This window comes from Lithobates pipiens, unplaced genomic scaffold (assembly GCF_037356315.1).
Source record: "Lithobates pipiens isolate NorthernLeopardFrog02 unplaced genomic scaffold, aLitPip1_a1.2 Scaffold_30, whole genome shotgun sequence".
Lineage (NCBI taxonomy): Eukaryota > Metazoa > Chordata > Amphibia > Anura > Ranidae > Lithobates > Lithobates pipiens.
The window spans coordinates 29,942,808-29,957,251 of NW_027507791.1; the positions used below are offsets into that span (position 1 = coordinate 29,942,808).

General features: G+C 56.4%; 1 protein-coding gene across 1 annotated transcript; it reads left to right on the forward strand.

The window, feature by feature from the left end:
* Window positions 1-8,259: 8,259 nt before the first annotated feature.
* On the forward strand, window positions 8,260-13,344 carry PSMB4 (proteasome 20S subunit beta 4). Its single transcript, XM_077463880.1, has 7 exons — window positions 8,260-8,426; window positions 9,676-9,882; window positions 10,423-10,569; window positions 11,071-11,152; window positions 12,555-12,671; window positions 12,767-12,855; window positions 13,235-13,344. The coding sequence occupies exons 1-7, from the start codon at window positions 8,329-8,331 to the stop codon at window positions 13,245-13,247; spliced, it is 753 nt and encodes a 250-aa protein (XP_077320006.1). The 5' UTR covers window positions 8,260-8,328; the 3' UTR covers window positions 13,248-13,344.
* The last annotated feature ends 1,100 nt before the right edge of the window (window positions 13,345-14,444 follow it).

Below are 14,444 nucleotides of genomic sequence, written 5' to 3' on the forward strand. Positions count from 1 at the left end.
GTTCACACCATCCCTGTGCTGAGTTCCCGGGTCTGTACACCCGCTGTGCCCATTATGAGGGGTTCCCACCATCCCTGTGCTGAGTTCCCAAATCTGTACACCCGCTGTGCCCATTATGAGGGGCTCCCACCATCCCTGTGCTGAGTTCCCGGGTCTGTACACCCGCTGTGCCCATTATGAGGGGTTCTCACCATCCCTGTGCTGAGTTCCCGGGTCTGTACGCCCGCTGTGCCCATTATAAGGGGTTCTCACCATCCCTGTGCTGAGTTCCCGGGTCTGTACACCCGCTGTGCCCATTATGAGGGGTTCTCACCATCCCTGTGCTGAGTTCCCGGGTCTGTACACCCGCTGTGCCCATTATGAGGGGCTCCCACCATCCCTGTGCTGAGTTCTCGGGTCTCTACACCCGCTGTGCCCATTATGAGGGGTTCTCACCATCCCTGTGCTGAGTTCCCGGGTCTGTACACCCGCTGTGCCCATTATGAGGGGTTCTCACCATCCCTGTGCTGAGTTCCCGGGTCTGTACACCCGCTGTGCCCATTATGAGGGGCTCCCACCATCCCTGTGCTGAGTTCCCGGGTCTGTACACCCGCTGTGCCCATTATGAGGGGCTCCCACCATCCCTGTGCTGAGTTCTCGGGTCTCTACACCCGCTGTGCCCATTATGAGGGGTTCTCACCATCCCTGTGCTGAGTTCCCGGGTCTGTACACCCGCTGTGCCCATTATGAGGGGCTCCCACCATCCCTGTGCTGAGTTCCCGGGTCTGTACACCCGCTGTGCCCATTATGAGGGGCTCCCACCATCCCTGTGCTGAGTTCCCGGGTCTGTACACCCGCTGTGCCCATTATGAGGGGTTCCCACCATCCCTGTGCTGAGTTCCCGGGTCTGTACGCCCGATGTGCCCATTATAAGGGGTTCTCACCATCCCTGTGCTGAGTTCCCGGGTCTGTACACCCGCTGTGCCCATTATGAGGGGTTCCCACCATCCCTGTGCCGAGTTCCCAGGTCTGTACACCCGCTGTGCCCATTATGAGGGGTTCCCACCATCCCTGTGCTGAGTTCCCGGGTCTGTACACCCGCTGTGCCCATTATGAGGGGTTCACACCATCCCTGTGCTGAGTTCCCGGGTCTGTACACCCGCTGTGCCCATTATGAGGGGTTCCCACCATCCCTGTGCTGAGTTCCCGGGTCTGTACGCCCGATGTGCCCATTATAAGGGGTTCTCACCATCCCTGTGCTGAGTTCCCGGGTCTGTACACCCGCTGTGCCCATTATGAGGGGTTCTCACCATCCCTGTGCTGAGTTCCCGGGTCTGTACACCCGCTGTGCCCATTATGAGGGGCTCCCACCATCCCTGTGCTGAGTTCTCGGGTCTCTACACCCGCTGTGCCCATTATGAGGGGTTCTCACCATCCCTGTGCTGAGTTCCCGGGTCTGTACACCCGCTGTGCCCATTATGAGGGGTTCCCACCATCCCTGTGCTGAGTTCCCGGGTCTGTACACCCGCTGTGCCCATTATGAGGGGCTCCCACCATCCCTGTGCCGAGTTCCCGGGTCTGTACACCCGCTGTGCCCATTATGAGGGGTTCCCACCATCCCTGTGCTGAGTTCCCGGGTCTGTACACCCGCTGTGCCCATTATGAGGGGTTCTCACCATCCCTGTGCCGAGTTCCCGGGTCTGTACACCCGCTGTGCCCATTATGAGGGGTTCTCACCATCCCTGTGCTGAGTTCCCGGGTCTGTACACCCGCTGTGCCCATTATGAGGGGTTCCCACCATCCCTGTTCTGAGTTCCCGGGTCTTTAAACCCGCTGTGCCCATTATGAGTGGTTCTCACTGAGTTCCCGGGTCTGTACACCCGCTGTGCCCATTATGAGGGGTTCTCACCATCCCTGTGCTGAGTTCCCGGGTCTGTACACCCGCTGTGCCCATTATGAGGGGTTCCCACCATCCCTGTGCTGAGTTCCCGGGTCTGTACACCCGCTGTGCCCATTATAAGGGGTTCTCACCATCCCTGTGCTGAGTTCCCGGGTCTGTACACCCGCTGTGCCCATTATGAGGGGTTCTCACCATCCCTGTGCCGAGTTACCAGGTCTGTACACCCGCTGTGCCCATTATAAGGGGTTCTCACCATCCCTGTGCTGAGTTCCCGGGTCTGTACACCCGCTGTGCCCATTATAAGGGGTTCTCACCATCCCTGTGCTGAGTTCCCGGGTCTGTACGCCCGCTGTGCCCATTATGAGGGGTTCTCACCATCCCTGTGCTGAGTTCCCGGGTCTGTACGCCCGCTGTGCCCATTATAAGGGGTTCTCACCATCCCTGTGCTGAGTTCCCGGGTCTGTACGCCCGCTGTGCCCATTATAAGGGGTTCCCACCATCCCTGTGCTGAGTTCCCGGGTCTGTACGCCCGCTGTGCCCATTATAAGGGGTTCTCACCATCCCTGTGCTGAGTTCCCGGGTCTGTACACCCGCTGTGCCCATTATGAGGGGTTCTCACCATCCCTGTGCCGAGTTCCCGGGTCTGTACACCCGCTGTGCCCATTATGAGGGGTTCTCACCATCCCTGTGCCGAGTTCCCGGGTCTGTACACCCGCTGTGCCCATTATGAGGGGTTCCCACCATCCCTGTGCCGAGTTCCCGGGTCTGTACACCCGCTGTGCCCATTATGAGGGGTTCTCACCATCCCTGTGCCGAGTTCCCGGGTCTGTACACCCGCTGTGCCCATTATGAGGGGTTCCCACCATCCCTGTGCTGAGTTCCCGGGTCTTTAAACCCGCTGTGCCCATTATGAGGGGTTCCCACCATCCCTGTGCCGAGTTCCCGGGTCTGTACACCCGCTGTGCCCATTATGAGGGGTTCTCACCATCCCTGTGCCGAGTTCCCGGGTCTGTACACCCGCTGTGCCCATTATGAGGGGTTCCCACCATCCCTGTTCTGAGTTCCCGGGTCTTTAAACCCGCTGTGCCCATTATGAGTGGTTCTCACTGAGTTCCCGGGTCTGTACACCCGCTGTGCCCATTATGAGGGGTTCTCACCATCCCTGTGCTGAGTTCCCGGGTCTGTACACCCGCTGTGCCCATTATAAGGGGTTCTCACCATCCCTGTGCTGAGTTCCCGGGTCTGTACGCCCGCTGTGCCCATTATAAGGGGTTCTCACCATCCCTGTGCTGAGTTCCCGGGTCTGTACGCCCGCTGTGCCCATTATAAGGGGTTCTCACCATCCCTGTGCTGAGTTCCCGGGTCTGTACACCCGCTGTGCCCATTATGAGGGGTTCTCACCATCCCTGTGCTGAGTTCCCGGGTCTGTACGCCCGCTGTGCCCATTATAAGGGGTTCTCACCATCCCTGTGCCGAGTTCCCGGGTCTGTACACCCGCTGTGCCCATTATGAGTGGTTGTCACTGAGTTCCCGGGTCTGTACGCCCGCTGTGCCCATTATAAGGGGTTCTCACCATCCCTGTGCTGAGTTCCCGGGTCTGTACACCCGCTGTGCCCATTATGAGGGGTTCTCACCATCCCTGTGCTGAGTTCCCGGGTCTGTACGCCCGCTGTGCCCATTATAAGGGGTTCTCACCATCCCTGTGCCGAGTTCCCGGGTCTGTACACCCGCTGTGCCCATTATGAGTGGTTCTCACTGAGTTCCCGGGTCTGTACACCCGCTGTGCCCATTATGAGGGGTTCCCACCATCCCTGTTCTGAGTTCCCGGGTCTTTAAACCCGCTGTGCCCATTATGAGTGGTTCTCACTGAGTTCCCGGGTCTGTACACCCGCTGTGCCCATTATGAGGGGTTCTCACCATCCCTGTGCTGAGTTCCCGGGTCTGTACACCCGCTGTGCCCATTATAAGGGGTTCTCACCATCCCTGTGCTGAGTTCCCGGGTCTGTACGCCCGCTGTGCCCATTATAAGGGGTTCTCACCATCCCTGTGCTGAGTTCCCGGGTCTGTACGCCCGCTGTGCCCATTATAAGGGGTTCTCACCATCCCTGTGCTGAGTTCCCGGGTCTGTACACCCGCTGTGCCCATTATGAGGGGTTCTCACCATCCCTGTGCTGAGTTCCCGGGTCTGTACGCCCGCTGTGCCCATTATAAGGGGTTCTCACCATCCCTGTGCCGAGTTCCCGGGTCTGTACACCCGCTGTGCCCATTATGAGGGGTTCCCACCATCCCTGTGCCGAGTTCCCGGGTCTGTACACCCGCTGTGCCCATTATGAGGGGTTCTCACCATCCCTGTGCCGAGTTCCCGGGTCTGTACACCCGCTGTGCCCATTATGAGGGGTTCCCACCATCCCTGTTCTGAGTTCCCGGGTCTTTAAACCCGCTGTGCCCATTATGAGTGGTTCTCACTGAGTTCCCGGGTCTGTACACCCGCTGTGCCCATTATGAGGGGTTCTCACCATCCCTGTGCTGAGTTCCCGGGTCTGTACGCCCGCTGTGCCCATTATAAGGGGTTCTCACCATCCCTGTGCTGAGTTCCCGGGTCTGTACGCCCGCTGTGCCCATTATAAGGGGTTCTCACCATCCCTGTGCTGAGTTCCCGGGTCTGTACGCCCGCTGTGCCCATTATAAGGGGTTCTCACCATCCCTGTGCTGAGTTCCCGGGTCTGTACACCCGCTGTGCCCATTATGAGGGGTTCTCACCATCCCTGTGCTGAGTTCCCGGGTCTGTACGCCCGCTGTGCCCATTATAAGGGGTTCTCACCATCCCTGTGCCGAGTTCCCGGGTCTGTACACCCGCTGTGCCCATTATGAGGGGTTCCCCCCATCCCTGTGCCGAGTTCCCGGGTCTGTACACCCGCTGTGCCCATTATGTGGGGTTCCCACCATCCCTTAAAGGGAGTGCTCCTAATCTCAGCTTGTTACCTGTATAAATGACACGTGTCCACAGAAGCAATCAATCGAATTCCAATCTCTCCACCATGGCCAAGACCAAAGAGCTCTCCAAGGACATCAGGGACAAGGTTGTAGACCAGTGATGGTGATCCTTGGCACCCCAAGATGTTTTGGAACTACATTTCCCATGATGCTCAAATACATCACAGAGTGCAGGAGCATCATGGGAAATGTAGTTCCCAAAGCATCTGGGGGTACTAAGGGTCACGATCACTGTTGTAGATCTACACAAGGCTGGAATGGGCTACAAGACCATCGCCAAGCAGCTTGGTGAGAGGAGACAACAGTTGGTGGGATTATTATTCACAAAATAACGATGGATCTCCTCGGTCTGGGGCTCCATGGAAGATCTCACCTCGTGGAGGATCAATGATCAGGAGAACGGTGAGGAATCCGCCCAGAACTACACCGGAGAATCTTCTCCCTGATCTCAGCTGGGACCATAGTCACCAAGAGAACAATTGGTAACACACCGCGAGGGACTGAAATCCTGCAGCCCCCGCAAGATCCCCCCGCTCAGGAAATCACATGTACAGGTCCCCCCGCTCAGGAAATCACATGTACAGGTCCCCCCGCTCAGGAAATCACATGTACAGGTCCCCCCGTTCAGGAAATCACATGTACAGGTCCCCCCGTTCAGGAAATCACATGTACAGGTCCCCCCACTCAGGAAATCACATGTACAGGTCCCCCCGCTCAGGAAATCACATGTACAGGTCCCCCCGCTCAGGAAATCACATGTACAGGTCCCCCCGCTCAGGAAATCACATGTACAGGTCCCCCCCGCTCAGGAAATCACATGTACAGGTCCCCCCGCTCAGGAAATCACATGTACAGGTCCCCCCGCTCAGGAAATCACATGTACAGGTCCCCCCGCTCAGGAAATCACATGTACAGGTCCCCCCGCTCAGGAAATCACATGTACAGGTCCCCCCGCTCAGGAAATCACATGTACAGGTCCCCCCGCTCAGGAAATCACATGTACAGGTCCGTCTGAAGATCACTAATGAACATCTAAATAATTCAGAGGAGAAATGGATGAAAGTGTTGTGGTCAGATGAGACCAAAATCCAGATCTTTGGCATAAACTCAACTCACCGTGTTTGGTGGAGGAGGAATGCTGCCTATGACCCCAAGAACACCATCCCCCACCCTCATACATGGAGGACCTATGACCCCAAGAACACCATCCCCCACCGTCATACATGGAGGACCTATGACCCCAAGAACACCATCCCCCACCGTCATACATGGAGGACCTATGACCCCAAGAACACCATCCCCCACCGTCATACATGGAGGACCTATGACCCCAAGAACACCATCCCCCACCGTCATACATGGAGGACCTATGACCCCAAGAACACCCTCCCCCACCGTCATACATGGAGGACCTATGACCCCAAGAACACCATCCCCCACCGTCATACATGGAGGACCTATGACCCCAAGAACACCATCCCCCACCGTCATACATGGAGGACCTATGACCCCAAGAACACCATCCCCCACCGTCATACATGGAGGACCTATGACCTCAAGAACACCATCCCCCACCGTCATACATGGAGGACCTATGACCTCAAGAACACCATCCCCCCGTCATACATGGAGGACCTATGATCTCAAGAACACCATCCCCCACCGTCATACATGGAGGTCCTATGACCCCAAGAACACCATCCCCCACCATCATACATGGAGGACCTATGACCTCAAGAACACCATCCCCCCGTCATACATGGAGGACCTATGACCTCAAGAACACCATCCCCCACCGTCATACATGGAGGACCTATGACCCCAAGAACACCATCCCCCACCATCATACATGGAGGACCTATGACCCCAAGAACTCCATCCCCCACCATCATATATGGAGGTCCTATGACCTCAAGAACACCCTCCCCCACCGTCATACATGGAGGTGGAAACATTATGCTTTGGGGGTGTTTTTCTGCTAAGAGGACAGGACAACCTCACTTCATCAAAGGGGCAATAGACGGGACAATGTGCCATCAAATCTTGGGTGAGAACCTCCTTCCCTCAGCCAGAACACTGAAGATGGGTCATGGACGGGTCTTCCAGCATGACAATGACCCAAAACATACCACCAAGGCAACAAAGGAGTGGCTCAAGAAGAAGCACATGAAGGTCCTGGAGTGGCCTATCCAGTCTCCAGACCTCAATCCCATAGAAAATATGTGGAGGGAGCTGAAGGTTCGACTTACCAAACGTCAGCCTGGAAACCTTCATGACTCGGAGAGGATCTGCAAAGAGGACAAAAATCCCCCCTGAGATGTGCGAACCTGGAGGCCAACTCCAAGAAACGTCTGACCTCTGTGATCTCCAACGAGGGTTTCTCCACCAACTACTAAGTCATGTTCTGTGAGGGGTTCACATACTTATTTCACTTATTAAAATGCAAATTAATTCATAACTTTTTTGAAATGCGATTTTCTGGATATTTTCGTCCGTCTCTCACTGTTATAACAAACTGACCAATAAAATGATAGACCGATCGTTTCTTTGTCAGTGGGGCAAACGTACAAAAAGAGGACCCGTCCTCCCTTATTTCTATTACAAGGGATGTTTACACTGCTTATAATAGAAATAAAAGTAATTAAAAAAAAACATTTTAATAAACAGTGTAAAAAAAATAAAAAAAATAAAAAAATAAATAAAATAAAAAAACTATTAAATTAACAGTGTAAAAGTAAAAAGTAAAATAAAAAAAATGACAGTGTAAAAATAAAACATAAAAATAAAAAATAAATAAATGAACAGTGTAAAAATAAAAAAATTACAGTGTAGAAAAAAAAAGTCAAAAAAAGAAAAAAAAATGTACAGTGTAAAAATAAAAAAGTAAACAGTGTCAAAATAAAAAGTAAAATAATAAATAAAAAAGTACATGAACAGTGTAAAAATAAAAATAAAATGAACAGTGTAAAAATAAAAAAAATCTTCCACCCTGCACCGGAAATTTTCCTGACACCAAGAGAGAAAAGGTGACAGGGGAGGAGCCTCCGTTCTGTTCCTGTGTGGAGGGGGGTGTGTCTCTTCCCTCCAATCAGCTCTCACTGAGCTCTGTACAGTGTGACTTCATGCGGGGGGGGTTGCTGTGGGCGGAGCACACTCTCCTATACCGACCAATGCCTGGGAGGTCATCTCCCCTCAGCGGTCACACACACAGAGCAGGGGGCGGGGCGGAGGATGCAGGACACGCCTGTCCTTCGCTACCAGGGGCGGAGGGCGCTGTGCTGGGGGCTCCGCCTTTCTATTACGACCCACCAGTCAGAAGGTAGGAGGCGGGGCGGAAGGAAGCTGAGCTCAGGCCCCGCCTCGGTATTCCCCTCCACCAGTCAGGAGCTGTCAGGCGGCGGAAGTGACGTTTTGCCGTTTTCCGGTCGGGTCTCGCAGTGTCATTGTACGGAAAGATGATGATGAGCGGCGCTGAGATGAGAATGTTCCCCGGAGGACCGGCCCCGGGAGAGCTCCACTCCTTCCCCGGGATGGGACCCCACCGACACACCCTGTGAGTGCCGGAGAGAAAGGAGGGGGGGGAGGGGTTTCACTTTCACTTCAGATTCTCCTCTGTATACCCCCTCCCCCACCTATATACACTCCATACCTCCCCATCTATATATACCCCCTCCCCACCTATATACACTCCATACCTCCCCATCTATATATACCCCCTCCCCCACCTATATACACTCCATACCTCCCCATCTATATATACCCCCTCCCCCACCTATATACACTCCATACCTCCCCATCTATATATACCCCCTCCCCACCTATATACACTCCATACCTCCCCATCTATATATACCCCCTCCCCCACCTATATACACTCCATACCTCCCCATCTATATATACCCCCTCCCCCACCTATATACACTCCATACCTCCCCATCTATATATACCCCCCCCCACCTATATACACTCCATACCTCCCCATCTATATATACCCCCTCCCCACCTATATACACTCCATACCTCCCCATCTATATATACCCCCCCCCACCTATATACACTCCATACCTCCCCATCTATATATACCCCCTCCCCCACCTATATACACTCCATACCTCCCCATCTATATATACCCCCTCCCCCACCTATATACACTCCATACCTCCCCATCTATATATACCCCTCCCCCCACCTATATACACTCCATACCTCCCCATCTATATATACCCCCTCCCCCACCTATATACACTCCATACCTCCCCATCTATATATACCCCCTCCCCACCTATATACACTCCATACCTCCCCATCTATATATACCCCCTCCCCCACCTATATACACTCCATACCTCCCCATCTATATATACCCCCTCCCCACCTATATACACTCCATACCTCCCCATCTATATATACCCCCTCCCCCACCTATATACACTCCATACCTCCCCATCTATATATACCCCCTCCCCACCTATATACACTCCATACCTCCCCATCTATATATACCCCCCCCCCACCTATATACACTCCATACCTCCCCATCTATATATACCCCCTCCCCCACCTATATACACTCCATACCTCCCCATCTATATATATATATATATATACACACACCCCCTCCCCACCTATATACACTCCATACCTCCCCCATCTATATATACCCCCTCCCCATCTATATATATATATATATATATATACACACACACACACACACTTACCTCTATGTATATACCCTCTCCCATATACACCCTCCACACCTCCCCCCCTCTCCCTGTGATGTGAATTCTCTGATCTCCCCCCAGGAACCCCATGGTGACGGGAACCTCTGTGTTGGGGGTGAAGTATGACGGGGGGGTGATGATCGCGGCGGACATGTTGGGCTCCTACGGCTCTCTGGCCCGATTCCGGAACATCTCCAGGATCATGAAGGTGAATTCCTGCACCATGCTGGGGGCGTCCGGAGACTACGCCGACTACCAACACCTCAAACAGGTCATGGAGCAAATGGTGTAAGTCTATGGGCCCCTCCCCCCAAGTGACGGCCTAAGGGCCCCTCCCCCCAAGTGACGGCCTAAGGGCCCCTCCCCCCAAGTGACGGCCTAAGGGCCCCTCCCCCCAAGTGACGGCCTAAGGGCCCCTCCCCCCGACTCGACGGCCTAAGGGCCCCTCCCCCCGACTCGACGGCCTAAGGGCCCCTCCCCCCGACTCGACGGCCTAAGGGCCCCTCCCCCCGACTCGACGGCCTAAGGGCCCCTCCCCCCGACTCGACGGCCTAAGGGCCCCTCCCCCCGACTCGACGGCCTAAGGGCCCCTCCCCCCGACTCGACGGCCTAAGGGCCCCTCCCCCCGACTCGACGGCCTAAGGGCCCCTCTCCCCGACTCGACGGCCTAAGGGCCCCTCTCCCCGACTCGCCCTGACGTGACGGCCTAAGGGTCCTCCCTTTATTTAACTGTCTTAGGGCCCTCCCCCTTATGTGACAGTGTTAGGTCCCTCCCCCATGTGACGGTGTACACCCAATGAGTGATGTCTCCTCCCCCCCCCCCCTCAGGATTGATGAAGAGCTGGTTGGGGACGGACACAACTACAGCCCCAAAGCCCTCCACTCCTGGCTCACCCGCGTCATGTACAACCGCCGCAGCAAGATGAACCCGCTATGGAACACCGTGGTGCTGGCCGGATTCTACAATGGGGAGAGGTGAGTCTGCGGGGGCCCCATCCCCCCACCTCCCTATTGGCTCCTTTACCTGGAAGCCACTTTTCTTTTGCTGCTCCATATTTCCTCAGCTGTATATCACAGGAGGGCAGAGAGATCCCGCCTTCCAGGAGAACAGGAAGTGAGAGAAAATAGTTACATCACAAAACCGTCCGAGGAGACCAATCAGCATTGACAGAGGGCGGGGCATGTAAATCACCGGGAAGTAGATGCTGCATACGATTGGCTGCCACCACATGCAGATATATTTACACATCGAATGAATGAAAAGTATAAAATTATATAAGCCCCTCCCACCTGCATCTGAGAAAGCAATAAATCTACATTATATTTCCTGTCTCTGGCCCCTCCCTCTATGTGATGTGCAGGTAATGATTGGAGATTTAAAGGGGTTTCCCGCTGCGAACAAGCTGAAGCCCCTCCCTCCCCCCTCTGCACTGTATGCTCTCCTTACATTGAGTGACACCACACCTTCTCTTGCAGTTTCCTGGGCTATGTAGACAAACTGGGCGTGGCCTATGAGGCACCAACAATAGCCACCGGCTTCGGAGCGTACCTGGCACAGGTAAGTGTACCGGGAACAGAATCCAGATCCAAGAAGGGCCCATCAGTAAAATGTTCTTCCAACCGATTACATCTGATCTCATATCTATGATAAACTAGACCCCTATGAGAGGGCCCCCCCCTTTAGACAGTGCGTCCGGGTTGCCCCCCCTTTAGACCGTGCGTCTGCGGAGTGGCGCTCCCCCCCTTTAGACCGGGAGGGGGTGCGGAGTGGCGCTCCCCCCCTTTAGACCGGGAGGGGGTGCGGAGTGGCGCTCCCCCCCTTTAGACCGGGAGGGGGTGCGGAGTGGCGCTCCCCCCCTTTAGACCGGGAGGGGGTGCGGAGTGGCGCTCCCCCCCTTTAGACCGGGGGGGTGCGGAGTGGCGCTCCCCCCCTTTAGATGGCGCTCCCCCCCCCCCTTTAGACCGGGGGGGGGTGCGGAGTGGCGCTCCCCCCCTTTAGACCTGGAGGGGGTGCGGAGTGGCGCTCCCCCCCTTTAGACCGGGGGGGTGCGGAGTGGCGCTTCCCCCCCTTTAGACCGGGGGGGTGCGGAGTGGCGCTTCCCCCCCTTTAGACCGGGGGGGTGCGGAGTGGCGCTTCCCCCCCTTTAGACCGGGGGGGTGCGGAGTGGCGCTTCCCCCCCTTTAGACCGGGGGGTGGTGCGGCGTGGCGCTCCCCCCCTTTAGACTGGGGGGTGCGGCGTGGCGCTCCTCCCCTTTAGACCGGGGGGTGGTGCGGAGTGGCGCTCCCCCCCTTTAGACCGGGGGGTGGTGCGGAGTGGCGCTCCCCCCCTTTAGACCGGGGGGGTGCGGAGTGGCGCTCCCCCCCCCTTTAGACCGGGGGGGGGGTGCGGAGTGGCGCCCCCCCCCTTTAGACCGGGGGGGGGGTGCGGAGTGGCGCTCCCCCCCTTTAGACCGGGGGGGGTGCGGAGTGGCGCTCCCCCCCTTTAGACCGGGGGGGGGGTGCGGAGTGGCGCTCCCCCCCTTTAGACCGGGGGGGGGGGTGCGGAGTGGCGCTCCCCCCCCCTTTAGACCGGGGGGGGGTGCGGAGTGGCGCTCCCCCCCCTTTAGACCGGGGGGGGTGCGGAGTGGCGCTCCCCCCCCCTTTAGACCGGGGGGGGTGCGGAGTGGCGCTCCCCCCCCGCTTTAGACCGGGGGGGTGCGGAGTGGCCCCCCCCGTTGGATTGGGCGTCCCCTGTCAGAGTGACCTCTTACACATGATTGGAGGTGGGGGGATGGAAAGTGATCTATCAGCTCCCTCCTTTTTTCATAGGGATCAGACTTGGGGGGGCGGAGTCAGGATGAGGGCGGCAGCCGCGGAACCTATAAAATACGTCCGCTTGGCTCTTTCCAGAGTGGGAGGGGAGTGGCTACAAATAAAGTGGGAGGGGCCTTTAATTTATTTATTTATCCCCCTCCTGCAGCCGCTGATGCGGGACGTCGTCGACAACAAACCCAACCTGACCCAGGAAGAGGCGCGGCAGCTGATCGAACGTTGTATGAAGGTCCTCTACTACAGAGACGCCCGGTCCTACAACAGGGTAAGTCCCGCCCACTAGGCGGAGGTCATGTGACCCACCCACCCCTTCTATGACTCCGCCCAATTCTAACGTCTCCTCCCCCTTCCTTCCCTCAGTATGAAATCGCGACGGTCACCGCCGGCGGAGTGCAGATCGAGGGGCCGCTGTCCTCCGAGACCAACTGGGAAATCGCTCACCTCATCAAGTAAGGAGGAACTTCCTTCCCGGGGTTCCCCATTCCACTTCCTGTCTGTGTGATATCTCATACAAGGGTGTCACCGGGACAGGAAGTGAGGACATAACTACCAATAAACACCTGACAGAGCCACTGAACCCATCCCCAGTACAGGGGGGCAACTCTGTATTAACGGGATGGGGGCGGGGCAACTCTAGCCTCATGGCCGGAGTAGGTGGTATCAACTCCATATTAATGGGGGGGGGGGGGGCAACGCCATATTAATGGCCGGGGGGTATTAACTCCGCTAATGGGGGGGGGGGAATGGGGGCACAACTCAATATTAAAGTCCAGTTGACGGGTTGTCTTTGATGTCACTTCCTGTACTAATTTTTTTTTTTTTTTCCAGGGGCTTTGAATGAATATGGAAGACTCAGACTCCGCCCCCTCCAAATATTCTCCTCCCACTGTTGCTGATTTTTCTCTTTTTGTATATGAAATAAATCTAATAAGTGATTATTTTTGTCATTCCGGCTCTTTTATTTCTCATCGCTGTGATTGGTTTATCTCTGGAAATATTACAGGTGGGGCTGATGATTTGGGAGGTACTCTGAAGCCACGCCCCTTTGGGGTCTGCAGGAATCGGGGACAAGTCGCCATGTAGATGAGCTGAAGGAGTCGGTTCTGTTCCAATGCTGGCAGACGAGGGGACGGGGTCTGGAGTGTGGGGAGGGGGATAGGAGGTATAGCTTGGGGTCTGGGGTATGGAGAGCGGGGAGTAGCAGGGTTTGGGGTATGGAGAGCGGGGGAAGTGGAGATGGGGGGGCTGGAGAGCGGGATGAGGCGGGGTCAGGAGTATGGCGAGGAGGTGGGGTCTGGGGTATGGAGAGCGGGGAGTAGCAGGGTCTTGGGGTATGGAGAGCGGGGGAAGTGGAGATGGGGGGGGGGGGGGCTGGAGAGTGGGATGAGGTGGGGTCAGGAGTATGGAGAGTAGGATGAGGCGGGGTCAGGAGTATGGAGAGAGGGATGAGGTGGGGTCAGGAGTATGGCGAGGAGGTGGGGTATGGAGAGCGGGGAGTAGCAGGGTCTGGGGTATGGAGAGCGGGGAGTAGCAGGGTCTGGGGTATGGAGAGCGGGGAGTAGCAGGGTCTGGGGTATGGAGAGCGGGGGAAGTGGAGATGGGGGGGGGGGGGGGGCTGGAGAGTAGGATGAGGCGGGGTCAGGAGTATGGAGAGAGGGATGAGGTGGGGTCTGGGGTATGGAGAGCGGGGAGTAGCAGGGTCTGGGGTATGGAGAGCGGGGAGTAGCAGGGTCTGGGGTATGGAGAGCGGGGAGTAGCAGGGTCTGGGGTATGGAGAGCGGGGACTAGCAGGGCCTGGGGTATGGAGAGCGGGTAGTAGGGTCTGGGGTATGGAGAGCGGGGAGTAGCAGCGTCTGGGGTATGGAGAGCGGGGGAAGTGGAGATGGGGGGGCTGGAGAGAGGGATGAGGTGGGGTATGGAGAGCGGGGAGTAGCAGGGTCTGGGGTATGGAGAGCGGGGAGTAGCAGGGTCTGGGGTATGGAGAGCGGGGACTAGCAGGGCCTGGGGTATGGAGAGCGGGTAGTAGGGTCTGGGGTAT

Bases quoted from the DNA above. Each gene is read 5' to 3' on its own strand.
- PSMB4 (XM_077463880.1), top strand. From the start codon at position 8,329: ATGATGATGAGCGGCGCTGAGATGAGAATGTTCCCCGGAGGACCGGCC. The intron at 8,427-9,675 runs GTGAGTGCCGGA...ATCTCCCCCCAG, and splicing joins GGACCCCACCGACACACCCT to GAACCCCATGGTGACGGGAA. The intron at 10,570-11,070 runs GTGAGTCTGCGG...CTTCTCTTGCAG, and splicing joins GGATTCTACAATGGGGAGAG to TTTCCTGGGCTATGTAGACA.